The 15649-nt window shown below is 38.5% G+C and overlaps 1 protein-coding gene across 2 annotated transcripts in view; it reads left to right on the plus strand.

Annotated features, from left to right (window-relative positions):
* LOC136871991 (protein shisa-5) overlaps positions 1-12491 on the plus strand; it is a 167224-nt gene extending 154733 nt beyond the window's left edge. For both annotated transcript variants that reach the window (XM_067145779.2, XM_067145780.2), the window contains exon 5: positions 12325-12491. In XM_067145779.2, coding sequence (XP_067001880.1) covers positions 12325-12413 — 89 coding nt within the window. In that variant the 3' untranslated portion in view covers positions 12414-12491. The remainder of the gene's footprint in view (positions 1-12324) is intronic.
* Positions 12492-15649: the final 3158 nt, after the last annotated feature.

The raw sequence follows: 15649 nt of genomic DNA on the forward strand, positions 1-15649 counted from the left end.
TGCATTTATTTAACTTCTCTCTACAGAATGGAGTGTATCCCTCAGAATGGAAGCGTGCCAATGTACGTCCTGTGCCCAAAAAGAAATTCCCAACACTCTGTAGTGATTCTAGGCCTATCAATATCCTCTGTGCACTTAGTGAGGCATTAGAAAGAATTGTTCATGAGCAGATATGTGAATATCTGTCTAAATTTCACATCCTAAATCCCTACCAATCTGGCTTCAAGAAGGGCCATAGTACTATTACGGCTCTGCTGAGAGTTACGGACGATATACGCGCGGCCATCGATAAGAGGCAGCTTACTATCTTATGTCTCTTTGATTTCTCTAAGGCATTTGACTCTGTTAATCATGAGTTGTTTCTTGCAAAGTTGAAGTCAGTTGGTTTCTCGCAGAGTGCTCTGTCTTGGTTTGAATCATATCTATCAAGTAGATCACAAAGAGTTACGTTTGTTGATGGACGATCCTCTATCTGGGAATCAGTAAACTGTGGCGTACCACAAGGTTCAGTCCTCGGTCCTTTATGTTTTTCTATTTATATTAATGACATTTCTGAAGTCTTTAAAAGTAGTACTTTTCACAGGTATGCTGATGACTTACAAGCTTACTTCCACTTCAGTCCCACTAACGCACCTTCTTGTATAATGCATTTCAACCATGATATCTCTCGATTGATCGAATGGAGCGCAAATCATAACCTCCAATTAAATGTGGCTAAAACCCAGCTTATTTGCATAGGTTACTCAAAACTCCTGAAAACTGTTGACCTCAAATCCCTCCCACCATTAAAATTCTAGATTCAGATATCCATTATAGTGACACCGTTAACAATCTAGGACTCATTTTCGACAGAACCCTATCCTGGTCTGATCATACGTCAAATGTGATCAGAAAAGTTGTGTCATCCATGCATATCTTGAAACGTAATGTGTCATGTACACCACCTTTTATGCGGAAACTACTTGTTCAAAGTCTTATATTCCCCATAATTGACTATGGATCAGTTGATACAACGACTTATCTGAAACTTTGAACATACAACTACAGAGGGTACAAAACGCATGTGTTCGTTACGTGACAAATGCCAGGGGTGATGAACACATAACACCCTATTACATACAGCTGCAATGGCTGAAACTCCATGAACGACGGGAAATCTCAGTAGCCGTTGCTACGCACAAAATTCTCAAACTGAAGACCCCACCCTACCTATATAATGCATTTAAATCTATGGAGTCAGTACATAACAGAGATAATAGGTTTACAAAAACTACCCTTCAAATTCCCCTTCATCGTACCACTAAATTTAACAAATCTTTTGTTTGCACTGCATCCCGTATCTTCAATGTCTTTAATCTTCACCGTTTCGCAAATGACAGGAACTGCACCCAACTAAAGCAGTCCTTAACATCTATCTTCCTGGAGGAGTACACAAGGGGCTGAGATCAGGTATTCTTGTGTCTAATAATAAGAAATATGTATATTTCTAAGAAAATTGTTTCTGTTTTTTTATATTCCTGAGATTCTTGTAGCCTAAAATATTAAAAATCGAATGATATACTTTATTACTTCTTATATGATTTATGTTTTAATTTTATTGGAATTGGTATCTGTATTTTAACTTTTAAGTTTAATGTTTAATTTAATATTTTAATATTATAAAATGTAGTTAGTATATTCATAAACATGTATTGTGTTATAAGTAGACGCTACATAAAGGGGCTTTTCAGCCTCAGTGGCATGTATATCATCATTATCAATAAATTCAATTCAATTCAAATTCTCCCTCCCTTGGTGTTGCTCAAAATATGTACGTTACTCTTCTCCCAGAGAGTGGAACGTCTACTGCTCCATTTTCTTTGGTTTACATAAGGATTACATTAACCAAACTGAATTAAACTGAAGTATTAATTGAAATCTGAGAAATTACTATAATTATTACATGTTCTGAAATAATTAGCCTACTGATATTAAATTCAGGTAACCAAACAACAGCAAAATAAAATTAGCTTTATTACAATAATTCACTCAAATTGATTAAACAGAATCATAACAAACTTTGATTAATTAAATAAAATTGTAGTAAACTAAACTCAATTGATTTAATAAAATATAGTGCTAAATGGATAAAGAAATTACAATTAATGAAATTGAAATGGCAATAAGAAAGATGAAGAATGTAAAAACTGTTGGAATAGATGATATTTCAGTGGAGATAATAAAGGCAGCTGGAGCTGTAGGCCTGCAGTGGACATATCAAGTTCAGGAGGTCCCTGAGGATTGGCAAAAAGGAATAATCATCCCGATTTTCAAGAAAGGCTATAAGAAAGTATTGAAGAACTACAGGGGAATTACTCTAATATCCCATGTTGCTAAGATAAGGGAAAGTATACTGGAAAGTAGGATTAGGTTGAGGGTTGAAAATCAGATACAGGAAAATCAGTTTGGTTTCAGAAGTGGAAGGTCAACAATAGAGCCCATTTTCATTATGAGACAACTAATGGAAGGGCAATGGGAGTATGGGAATGATATGGTGATGACATTCATTGACATTGAAAAGTCATATAACAGTGTCCCCAGAACTAAAGTTTGGGACACTGGTGCAAAAAGAAATTGAACAGGGATTAATAAAAATGATCATGGCAATGTACAAGGAATGTTGTAGTTGCATGCAAACACAAGTTGGCAGGACAAGTTGGTTCAAAACAACTAGTGGGCTGAGACAGGGAAGTGTTCTATCACCAATCCTGTTTACAATAGTAATGGATGACATCACAAGAACAGCAAAAGCAACATATGGAAGAAGACAAATGAACATTATGTTATTTCCAGATGATATTGCGATTTGGGGAGAAGAGGACATGAATGTTCAAGAACAGTTGGATGTGGTTAGTGGGAAGATCGAAGAATGTGAATTGAAAACAAGTGTAGAAAAGAGTAAAACTCTTGTTATGACTAGAGGGGAGAAAGAAGGGAAAGGTCAGATTAGACCTGCGCAGACAAGCCCCTGGAAGTAGTGGAGACGTTTAAATACCTGGGGAGTGAATTAATGGAGAATGCTCGACTGAACGCTGAGATTAGTAAGAGGATTCAAGCTGGAAGCTGTTTCTATCATAGTGTAAGAAACATGTTATGGGACAGAGATGTGCCAGTGGAAGCAAAGGAATTATGTACAAGATGTATTACGTACCCATAACAACTTACGGAGCAGAAACTTGGACAATGACAAAGAAGGATGAGAGCCGAATACAGCAGCCGAAATGAAGTTCTTGAGGAGTACGATACAGAAGAGTAGAAGAGACAAAATAAGGAATGAGAAAATCCGGGAAGAAATTGGAGTGGAAAAAATGAATGATAGAATAGAGAAGAGCCGACCAAGATGGTTTGGGCACATAAAGCAAATGAGTGACGAAAGAATGCCAAAAAAAAAAAAGGGTGATGGAATTGCAAATGCAAAGAAGGAGAGGCCGTGGACAACCACGATTGAGATGGAAGGACACAATCCAATGCAGTATTATAGAAGGAAACCTGGACTGGGACACAGTATTGAAGGAGGAGTGGTGGAAAGACCGAAGAAAGTGGAGAGGAACCATATTTGCCCCTACCTGGCTACAGTTGAATAAAGGAAAATGATGATGAGTGCTAAATAAGACTCAAAATGATCACCTGACCTGTAATTCCTAAACTTTGATATACACAATTTTCAATGGGGATCAAAAAATGTGTTTGTTATCTAAACAGTCTCAGAGTTTTGAGATCACAACTGGTGTGAGACAAGGAGATTATATCTCACCTATTCTCTTCAATCTGGTGCTTGACAACATTATAAACACCTGGGAACTTACACTGAGCACTCTCGGAATCAAACCGGATATTATTGGAGCCGAAACACGGAAGATCAAGATCATGAGCCTGGTCTTCACAGATGACATCACGATCCTAACCAACAATTCTAAGAATGCTGCAGTTACTGTTCAATCCCTTCATGAGACAGCAGCAAAGACAGGACTACAAATATCATACGGAAATACCAAGTACTGTACTTCGAGAATAAGCACTCCAGAAAAGCCCCTTTGATGACCATGTATGGAAAGATTGGAAAAGTCAGTCAATTCCAGTATCCAGCAAATGGGTCCACCCTAGTGGTAGAGATGGAACTTCAATTCTAGACAGATGTGCCAAACTCAGTACAGTATACAAACTGTTGCAAAACCGTTACAACAAGAAGTGCATTTCGAAGAATGCCAAAATATGCCGTTACAAAACTGTTGTCAGACCCCAGTTCTTATATGCTGTGGAGACCTTATTGATGAACAGGAAATGCACCATGGAAGACCTCGAAAAGGTCCAAAGACTTATCCCCCTCCCCCTGGAAAATTCATGGGCCAAGAGTGCCCCGGTTGGAACCTACGGATTGGAAGCGAACTCTGAACTGCATCAACAGTTGGAAATGGCTAACACAGGCATGCGACGTAGGTGGCTGAAGTTTTACGGGCACCTTCTGAGAATAGACAACAGCAGGCTTACGAAGATGATGATCTTAGTTATCAAAAGCTACATGATTGGAAGCATGTGGCTTAATGAATTAAAAAAGACTTAGCTTCCGCTGTGATTTCTGATTCTGATGTCTCACACCAACCTAAATTTTGTAAAATAGTGATCTCTTGATCACCACTACCTAAGGTTGTTAAATCTCGCAAACCTCTTTCACAGAAAAGAAAGGAAAAATTAATAGCAGGACTCTAGAGGTATTGGAAACGAAAGTGAGCATCCAAATGGAACTAGTCATGAGCGTTCCGTTGTGGACTGACACGCCCCCTCACATAAGTGATATCAAAATGATGTCCGGCTAGTGACACCATGGGGTAAGCGTATCACAACAAGGAAGCAACAAAACCAAAATGCAACCAAAACACAAAAATAAAATTAAAATAAATGCGGGAGAGAGAATATTTAGCACAAGGGACCCATTTCCCAAGGAACAAAAAGGGGGGGGGATCAACAAGGGAACCAGAACAAGCATCTACAAGAAAAATTTGTACACCTGTTTCAAAAAAACTATACTATAATTAATTCAAAAATTAATATAAACTACTACGTCTTTAGCAGAAAATAAAAAGGTGAAATAAATCAGTTTTGTCTAGTTAGAAGAAATATTGAAGTTTCGAGTAAATAAAAATAAATACATAGTAATTCTGTTTCTTTTTTTTAAAAAAAAGAAGAGAAATTTGGATATATATAGTGCTTTAAAATAAGAACAAATAATTTATAAATTCTAAGGTGAGGTTTTTAACAAATAAATATACCATCTTTTAATTTGGACAAATAAATAAATAATTTATGTAAATAGTACCAAATTTAAGAAAATATAATTTTTTTAAACGAAATACTAACCCTAGCGACCTAATTAAGAAAGGAGCTCCTTGAATAAACCTAAAATAAATTACTTTACATGTTATCTACACTAAAAAATATAAATTGTCTAAGGACCATTCTTAATGGAGGGTTCACTACACCGAACGCGTAGCAGAAAATGATAAATGCAAAATGTGTCGCACGAATCAATCACAAAGACATCTCTGACAAAAAATATCAGTCACATAGCATATCCCAGAAATAGAACCGAATAGCATAGTAAAATTTAGCTTCACCAATATAAAACCACGAACAGAAAGAAACAAGAAGTCATCGTTCATATGCCGTACACTTCAAGAGAGATCCGGTCAGGTAATACAATATGTTAGTAATCACATACTCAAATACATGCTCGTAAGATAGCAACAACAATTGAGATCCATACACAACGGCATCCAGAGGCAGACTCTCCACGCGATAAGATAATAATAATAATAATAATAATAATAATAATAATAATAATAACAATAATACAACAGTTAGGTAACGACCAGGCAAAGATGATGATGATGATGATAATAATAATCATAATTGTATGGCCTCAGCTACAGTGTGCAGACATTTCGATTTGACACCATCTGGCTGTCTGCTCGTCAATTTTGACGTTCAGTTTTACTCTAGGCCCACTTGATGGCAGACAGAGTAAACCGGATCTCTCTTGGGCATCTATGGCTGAGATTTAATGAATTTCGTCGGGTAAACACCAAATGTGTCACCAGAGATCTTTTACATGCCGACATCGTACGACATGGAGTATCGAATGGACTTTTTTCCGCCCTTCAAAAATCCGACTACCTCTGCCGGGTTTGAACCCGCTATCTTGGGATCCGGAGGCCGACACTCTACCATGGATCCACAGAGGCAGATAGGCAAAGATAAGAACAGATAATCAACAATGGCAACCGACACGGTTCGAGGTGATAAGGCCACTCAACAAAGCAAGAATGATGACGCAAACTTATAAAAGCCCTCCATTAACAATGTCCTTACATTCTACAGAAACACTACTCGTAAAATGAATAATACAGAAATTTGTTGTCACCAAATAGCTCAAAATATACTTATCTATCTTAAATTACTTTTTAATAATAATTATTATTTGGGAAAATTAGTGTCAAGAGAGATTGCTCGGTGCACAATTCAAAATGTACAGTTAGAGAGGAGAAACTAACCCGTAATAAAATAAATAGAACAAGATGTCACAATAAAATACAACGTAAAACATCAGCAGTATTTACAAGTACGGGCAGCGATAAATCAAATGAAAAACACCAGCACGAAGGGAACGTCACAAAAAACACACACAAATTTAGCAGAAATAAAATAAATAATATGAAAAATAAAACGGGAAAAGACCAAAACACACCAAGGGTTTTTTTGCTAGGGGCTTTACGTCGCACCGACACAGATAGGTCTTATGGCGACGATGGGACAGGAAAGGCCTAGGAGTTGGAAGGAAGCGGCCGTGGCCTTAATTAAAGTACAGCCCCAGCATTTGCCTGGTGTGAAAATGGGAAACCGCGGAAAACCATTTTCAGGGCTGCCGATAGTGGGATTCGAACCTACTATCTCCCGGATGCAAGCTCACAGCCACGCGCCTCTACGCGCACGGCCAACTCGCCCGGTCACCAAGGGTTTAACGGACGTCACAAGGCACCTACTACGGCTCCAAAAATACAAGTCCACATGACAAAAATGAAGGAACATAAATTATGTCTCACCAAAATTATGAACGCAAACTACGATGCGCATACAAAATTTAGAGAAAAAAAAAACATATCCACAAATAAAGAGAGACGGTACTTACAGAAATGAAGAAAATTACATTCCAAATAACCCATAATGAATTAAGCAACCGAACAGTCACTATCAACTACAAGGCAACACTACACTTTAAAACAAATACCTCGCCATATTCATCTTAATCACTAATGTTATATACATTATTTACAATTCCCAATCCCTGAAAGGGATACAGAATGTTTTTCACCCAATGCCTGATCTAGGCATGTTCCATACGCCAGCTGGCCTAAGAGACCCAGTTCTCCGCGTCATGCTCCCGCGAGTTCAAAAAGCAGCCAGCCATTTCCAAGCGCCCAGCACGCTTCCACAGTTTTGAGAGTTACGCGCTATCTGTGTAACAGTGTTCAAACTCACCACAAGTTCCACAGCGCACGCATAGATGGCGTTAACGTACACATTTCAGGCAGTCAAATACACTATATGTTACCAACATAGGAGTGTCAAATGTGCCGTGCAAATGGTCCAACAACACATACAAAAAGTCCAAATATATTATACAAATATACAAAGACGTACACCGTCAGATTTCAAGTTTATTTATTAATTGTAACGCCACAGCGCTTAAATCATTAATAATGATGTCATTGGTTAGCGTCGAATACATGACATCTGGTGATATAGATGTTGATTCCCACAGGGAATATGAAATATTTGTCCCAAATGAGTAAATTCATAATACCAATTTAATGGTCCGTTATTGGACATTATAAATTTTCCAGCTAACTCATTCTTGCTTGCCTGCGTTTCGCCCCTATATGCTAAGTTGGGCTCTTCAGTTGGTACTTAGCACACCCACCAAGATGCATGGCCTCCACGGTATGCACGGCTAGTGCAGTACATGACTGCACTTAATAGATTGATGGGAAAAATTAAAGGTCCGAAATCCAGTAAATGATGCCTTCTCATGTCGACGGTCAGTCAGTGTTCCTGTATGGCTCTGAAATCTGGGCTGAATCCTTGAGATATGCTTGATATCGGAGAAGGATAGCTGCCGTACAACAGAGAGCTGCTTTACGTATTGCATGTGCATACCGCACTGTTTCTGAAACTGCAGTCCTCACGGTGGCAGCAATAGCCCCAATAGAGCTATTTGCAATGGAGTGACAAGAAATCTGGCGTACCCAAGGAGAGCTGGGAAAGAAATGTGCAAAGAAGCGTGCCTTCAGTCAACGGATGAGATGATAGCAACTCAGATGGGAAAGTGAACCTCGGGGTAAATGGACCAGGCGACTGATACCACGCTTGGATATCTGGGTTGAAAGGGTGCATGGTGAAGTTAACTATTACCTCACACAGCTTCTAACAGGACATAGATATTTTTGGAAACTCCTGCATAGAGTGGCCGGATCGAGTGATGCAACATGCATATACTGTGACGATATCGATGATGTACTTCACACCTTCTTTGTGTGCGGCCATTGGATGATAAAGAGATGTATGGAAACTGAATTGGGAGAACTGACACCAGATAATATTATTTTTATGATGCTACGAAACCAGGAATCCTGGGATTGTGTGGCAGTGTATGTGGAGGACGTCCTTCATCAGAAGGAGAGGGATTTGGAAGGCGTACAAATACCCGTAAAGGAGAAATAAAGAAAGAAGTCTGACTAAGTAAGCACGACATCACCCTGAAGTAATGTGAGAGCAGTTCCGGGCTGATGATACACATGTGGGAAAAGGGTGTGTGGTATTTAGTGGGTAAGAATCCCACACATTTGTGGAGTGCAGACCCTTCACATGTGTCTTTTGAATATTTTCCACCGTCCCTCGTAAAAAAATTGATTATATTTTACAAGCAGATGGACCAGTAAGGTTCACGCTACAACTTCATTTCTTTCTCTTTGTGCGGAGTTTTCTTGGTTCGCTGACCTGCTTCCTTTGTTCATCTCTCCAAGCTCTTCTGGTCTTCTTAGTTCTTCCTGCGGCTTTGAACACCTTCCAACCAAGCTCGATAGCTGCAGTTGCTTAAGTGCGGCCAGTATCCGGTATTCGGGAGATAGTAGGTTCGAACCCCACTGTCGGCAGCCCTGAAGATGGTTTTCCGTGATTTCCCATTTTCACACCAGGCAAATGCTGGGGCTGCACCTTAATTAAGGCCACGGCCGCTTCCTTCCCACTCCCAGCCCTTCCCTGTCCCATCGTCGCCATAAGACCTACCTGTGTCGGTGCTACATAAAGCAACTAAAGTATTTTTCTACTCTGATGGCGGGCGGCCAACATGCTGTCAGGGAAAGTGGGGTGCGGTCAGTATGTCACTGCCCAATCAGACAAAAGATCGCCTAGCGGTGGCGCTGAGAACTATTCAGTCGCCCGGAGACTTTGCCGTGCTCAGTTCGCTCCACGAACTGCTGTGTTGCCGAGTAGTCTTACAGTGTGCGTTGGGTATTACAAAGAGCTTGTTTGACGAGTTTGTTTTATGAGTAATTCTTGCCGCGTCCTTTACTGCATTCTTCGATTAACGTTTTTGTGGCATGTGATGTGACGTTAGTTTTTCTATTGTTTCTATTTGTGTTGCTCTGTGTTGTTTTATATAATAAATGCACTATACGTATATCGTACAATGGCGAAGAGGAAGGAGATAAGGAGCCAGGGTAGAAAACTGATCAGCAATGTTCATGAATATTTTCAAAAGGAAGCAGAAAATAATGGCCCTTTAGTGAGTGTGTATAAAGTGCAGCAGAGAGTGTCGGAAACTTGTCAAGTTAGTACGCGAACCGTTCAGCGTATAGTAAAGGAAGGTAAAGACAGTACCCAGTCTTCTGGTTCCATCTCATTTCAATCACCGCGCAAACGAATCAAAAGGAACTGTATAACAAAGGCAATCGACGGATTCCATAAAGATATAATTAGAAGAACTCTCCTCAGTTATTACGTAAAGGGTGAATACCCGACACTGAACAAATTACGTGGTGATTTAGAAAGAGATATAAAATTTAAATGGGGAGTTACTTCATTGTGGAGGATACTAAAGTCTATGGGGTTCAAGTATAAAAAAAGCAACGACGGGAGAAGATTTTTAATGGAGAGAGCTGATATAATAGTCAGAGTAACGTTTTTGAGAAAAATGCATCTCCTGAGGAATAAGGACCCATCGCCCCATATATTTTATTTAGATGAGACTTACATTCATCAGAATTACGCTCCAACGAAAATCTGGCAAGATAAAGAGGGTACAGGAGGTTTAAAAGTTCCTGTAGGGAAAGGTGGACGAAGTATAGTTTGTCACGTAGGTTCCCGTCGCACTGGTGCACTGGTTTTCTACAGGAATGTAAATTGGTTTTCAGGCCAAAGGTGAAATCGACCAGTGATGACTACCACACTGATATGAACGCTATGGTTTTTAAAGAGTGGTTTTTGAAGTTTTTAGACGCTCTTGACGAAAGGAACATCAAAGACGCAGTGATTGTAATGGACAATGCCAGCTACCATTCAGTACAGCTAGAACGAATTCCTACAACGAACACACGAAAAGCTGATATTATATCGTGGTTATCTGCTGGGAATATTCCTCATGACAGCAATCACACCAGACTCAGAACTGTTGTCTCTTGTGAAACAATTCAAGCCAAAGGCAAAAATGTACGAAATTGATACACTTGCTGACAGAAAGGGTCATACTGTTGTTTGCCTGCCACCCTATCACTGTCAATATAACCCCATAGAGCTGGTTTGGGGAAACGTTAAAACTGCTGTAGGGAAAAGGAACAAAACGTTCAAACTAACTGACGTCCAATCTTTAATGGAAGAGGAGCTGGATAAAGTAACCGAACAGGAGTGGAAGGCTTGTGTGTCACATGCTGAAAAATTTCAAGAGGACGATTACAAAAGGGACGTGGTATTGGACACAGTCATGGACGATATCATCATAAATCTGCGAGACGACAGCCACAGTGAGGAGTCGAGTGACGAGGATATTTCCGGTGACAGCTCTGGTGACGATGGCGAGTGTCGGGGTGCTGTAACACGGATCCTTCAGCTGGAATAAGGTAAGATAAAGTAAGAAAATGTGTTGTGTAACTCTGTACTTTTGAACGAATTGTTTTTCGGTCTGTTGTCAATGCACTTGTTATATGCATTACTAACTCTGTACTTTTGAACGAATTGTTTTTCGGTCTGTTCTCAATGCACTTGTTATATGCATTACTAACTAACTCGTATCATACTACATCGAAGATATAAGAAAATAGAAATAAATACACAAATAAATAAAAATTAAAAATCTCATCCACGGGCCATAATCGAACTGTAACATACGAAGCTCTGTATTTCATTGTTATGTGTATTTCAACACTACTTAAACGCGCGCGGGCGCTCCTGGCAACGTTGTAGTAGTGGCCTCTGTCTCTCTCCCATAATGGCCTCTCGCGTCGTGCTGGATTGGTCGGCCCCATGCTCCCCGCTTCCCCTGACAGCATGTAGGCCGCCCGCCATCAGAGTAGAAAAATACTTTAGCAAAAAAAATACCACCTTCGAAATTCTTCACTGCGTTCCTAAACATATTCCTTTCTAACAGCTGGACTTCTGAGATGCTTAACCTTTCCATATCCTCCTTCGTTTCCTTAATCCATGCTGTAGTGGTCTTTTTTCTCCAGAAGTAATCAAATATCTGTTTGGTAAGTTTGTTTGCTTTCCTTCTGTACATATGTCCAAGAAACGCCAGTCTCCTTTTCTTCATGGTCTCTGAGATTCTTTCCACCTTCTGGTAAACTTCTGTGTTGCTCTGAAGTTTCCATCTGCTTTCAGTTTGGGCAGCTCCCATAATTTTTTTGAGGATTCTTCTTTCCAGGACCTCTAGCTTCTCCAGCTTGTAGTTCATGGACAGGCATTCACTGGCATACAGGCTTCTGTTCTGACTACGGTGTTCTAATGTTTTAGTTTGGAATTCCAGGATAAGCTCTTCATATTGTATATGTTGTAGATATTTTTGTTATTATTATTATTATTATTATTATTATTATTATTATTATTATTATTATTATTATTATTATTATTATTATTCAGTTGGCTTTTGAAGGACAATATTCTGGTACTCTGACAATGCAAAGCATCATCATTATGTATGTAAAACATTTGATGTATGAAATGATATTGTTTTGTTCCCAGGTTCTCTGCAGCAACCCCCGCCACCATACAACGTTGCAACTGCTAATGAGGGGTATGCCAAACAAGCTCCATATAATCCGAACTATTGAGATAACAAGAAGTTTGTGAATTTCATATCTCCACTCAAATGCTCATTGTCCTCTCCAAAAGTAAATATTTATATTTTATGTACAGATGTATGAATGTGTGTATGAATGGGAGGACTCTTGATATTTGATCCACAGTTTTATTATTTCATTTGTGATCTGGATAATACAAGAAGAGACAGTCTTGGGTAGCTGAGAATTTTTGTGTTTTCTGCCATATTAACTACAATTTAATTAATAGAACACATTTGCTGTTCTTTACACAAACTTTTAGCTCAGCAGGAAATTGTTTATTTTATAATTTTCATCATTTTTTATGAATCTCCTTTCACTTATTTTCAATTTTTACTATTATGCCTTTTTGATTTCTTAGGCATACTCATACAGAGCAAAGTCAAATATTTACTGTTTTTACTTTTATCGCAACAACTGTTTTACAGTGCCAGCTATTATATTATTTGCTTTAATATTTTGGTCTGATGTGTTACTTTAAGAAATTTGTAATTGTGAAGCTAAAACAATTTAGCTTTTGTTAAACATTTTCTCTAGTATTAGAGATCTATTGCTAATGATTGTTTTGCATATTAGAAACGTATCAATAACACTTAACAGAATTACACATCTATTATTGTCACAGATTATTGTATTTTTACCTGCAAGACTGTAAGACTAGTTCCAGTTTTGGAATTTCATTTGATTTTGGTGTATTATTTATCTTATGTTAGAGTAAAATGGCTTACTCTGTCTTACATAGCACAGTATTCTATATCTATTTCTTGTTCCAGCAAAATGTGAATGACTTGTTGTTTGGAAGTACCTGGTGATTTCTTATGATATTCTTGTTAAGATGGTGTATCATAAGTTTCAAACTTGTCAGTATCAACACTGTAAGAATATGTAACCAAAAAAAAAAAAAAAGCAACAGGACTAATCTTTTTTTTTTTTTTTAGACGATTGACTACATTCACAGAACTTCATAACATTCATTAAAGCTTTGATAGTGTGTTTAAGACACTTCAAACCACATTATTAAGTTTAGCTTGTGATTGTAGCTGTTATCCATGAAGCTCTTCTCTTTCTTTTTACATGGAAGAACTAGTGGAAGTCACAAATATTCGAAATCTGAGTAATAGTGAATAAGTAATGACCTTAATGCCTGAGTTGTTATGTTCTGCATTACGCATGTTGAATGAGCCAAAGCAGCATCCTTGCACAAATTCTATCCAGTCCAACGATGTGGTCTCTTCGCAGCAATAGTCTTCTGGGATTTTCCGTAAGTATTTTCTAGATTTTACCTGAGTAGAGTTCATACTTCTCTTAGTTTTTAATGTACATGTCTTCCAGGGCGTTAAGCGTAGACTCTTCTCTAAAAACCAAACCCCAAGGCGTTTTAAAGCCAAATCATAATCATTCTCCTCCTTTCCCCTTATTGAACCACTGTTCGGTCAGGCTTTTATGGCACTTCTCCAACTTCCTCCCTCCTTCCCTCATTTTGTCCCAGTCCAGGTTCCTTCTTCTTGCATTGCTCTTTATTGAATTGATCCACCTTGTTCTAGGTCTCCCTCTCACTCTCTTTCCTTTGAACATCATCTGCATCATCTGTTTTGGTTCCAAACCATCGTAATGTACTATCAATTCTCTCATTTAGGTTTCCCATTTCGACCTTTCCACATCTTCGTTTCTCAGTCTGTCTTTCATTGTCTTTCCTATCATAATTCTTAGGTACAGTAGAAGTCTGCTATAGCGAGTATGGTATATAGTGAGAACGCCATTGTATCGACAGCTTTTTTTCTGTCCCTTGAAAATTTCTATATTAAACTCTGTATTATCTTTCGGTTACTGCAAGAAACCTATCACTGATGCATCCATTATCATGAGCGATTAAGCGAGTGTTCTTTTTCTCTTATCAGTATTAATGCACTTCGGCAATAATATTGAATGCAGTCGATTATCTTTGGTACAATTTTCTCGCTATGTGCACTAGCAAGCTCTCTCATCGTCATTCGAACTCAAAGCCAATGTTGAGTCGATTAGTAATACTTGTCGACTGGTGTTCTATAAACACAATTCAAAATGAAAGATAACATGTTTCCGTAATAAATATGTAAATAACTTGGCCAGTAGCAGTAGTTAACTAGTTATAAATGAAGGCAGAAGTGCCCGATCGCTTAATTTTAATGCTATGTACTGAAATTAAGTAAGAATGTGATACACCTCAAAATACGGCGCAGAGTGGATGACTGATTTCGGAGGTTATTCAGTAAAACCTCATTAGGACATTTATGCAGCGGACAAGGAAAGAGAATGTGTTAAGCGAGAAAACGTACTATTGAATATACAAATAAAATCTATCTAACACGTATATGTAACCACTTGGTAGGTTTTTTCCAACATGCGTGCATTTTACGTTGTGTATGTATGGGTACAGTGAAAGATATAGGCTATCCAATGTTTCTAAAGATGAGATGAGAGTATTAAAAGGCGTGAAAAAGACAACGGAACAAATACAAAAACCTTTTCCACTGGGGCTTATTAAATAACAACAGTGTATTAAAAGGTGTGTAAAACACCAGACAACAAATGTAAAAACGTGCAAAGGGGCCTATAAAAATATCAGCGCATTACTGCTGATCACGCTCTTTCTAAAACAAATGTCAGCTGAAGCCTTATATTTCGGGCAGTGGGCCGTTAAACATTGTTTTCTGGTCACACTCTTCGACCATGAATTATTTGGAGGTTAAACTCGGCTAAGTGTGAGAGAATGACTGACCGTCATTTTGAATACAACAACACTTTGATCAACGCGAGTCGAAACTCGAAGGAGCGAGTTTCAACATACAGACCACTGTTGAAAGATGCAGATCCCTGCCCTTCCTGGATTTTGTCTTCTTTAGTAAGCGATCCAACAACTTTTTCAGTATCCATAACTGGGCTACCACAAGACAAATATGCACCACGCTAGTCATCTTCACACGATTATGTTCCTAATACGTAGGTGGTCTACCGCGCAGCAAATATTTGCTACCCTTCACCAATTCAGCACAATAACTTTCTAACTTCTGAATGGAATGCGAAATACAAGCAAAAACAGGTATTTTTAATAGATTTAATACAACGTGAATCAGGGCTTCGAATTTACGATGTGGTAAGCGACAAATTGTTTTAATGAGGAGCACACTAACGAGGTTCCACTGAATATTTTCGCATCTGGTTAAATTTTGAAAAGGCTATTCCCTAGT

This window comes from Anabrus simplex, chromosome 4, assembly GCF_040414725.1.
Source record: "Anabrus simplex isolate iqAnaSimp1 chromosome 4, ASM4041472v1, whole genome shotgun sequence".
NCBI lineage: Eukaryota > Metazoa > Arthropoda > Insecta > Orthoptera > Tettigoniidae > Anabrus > Anabrus simplex.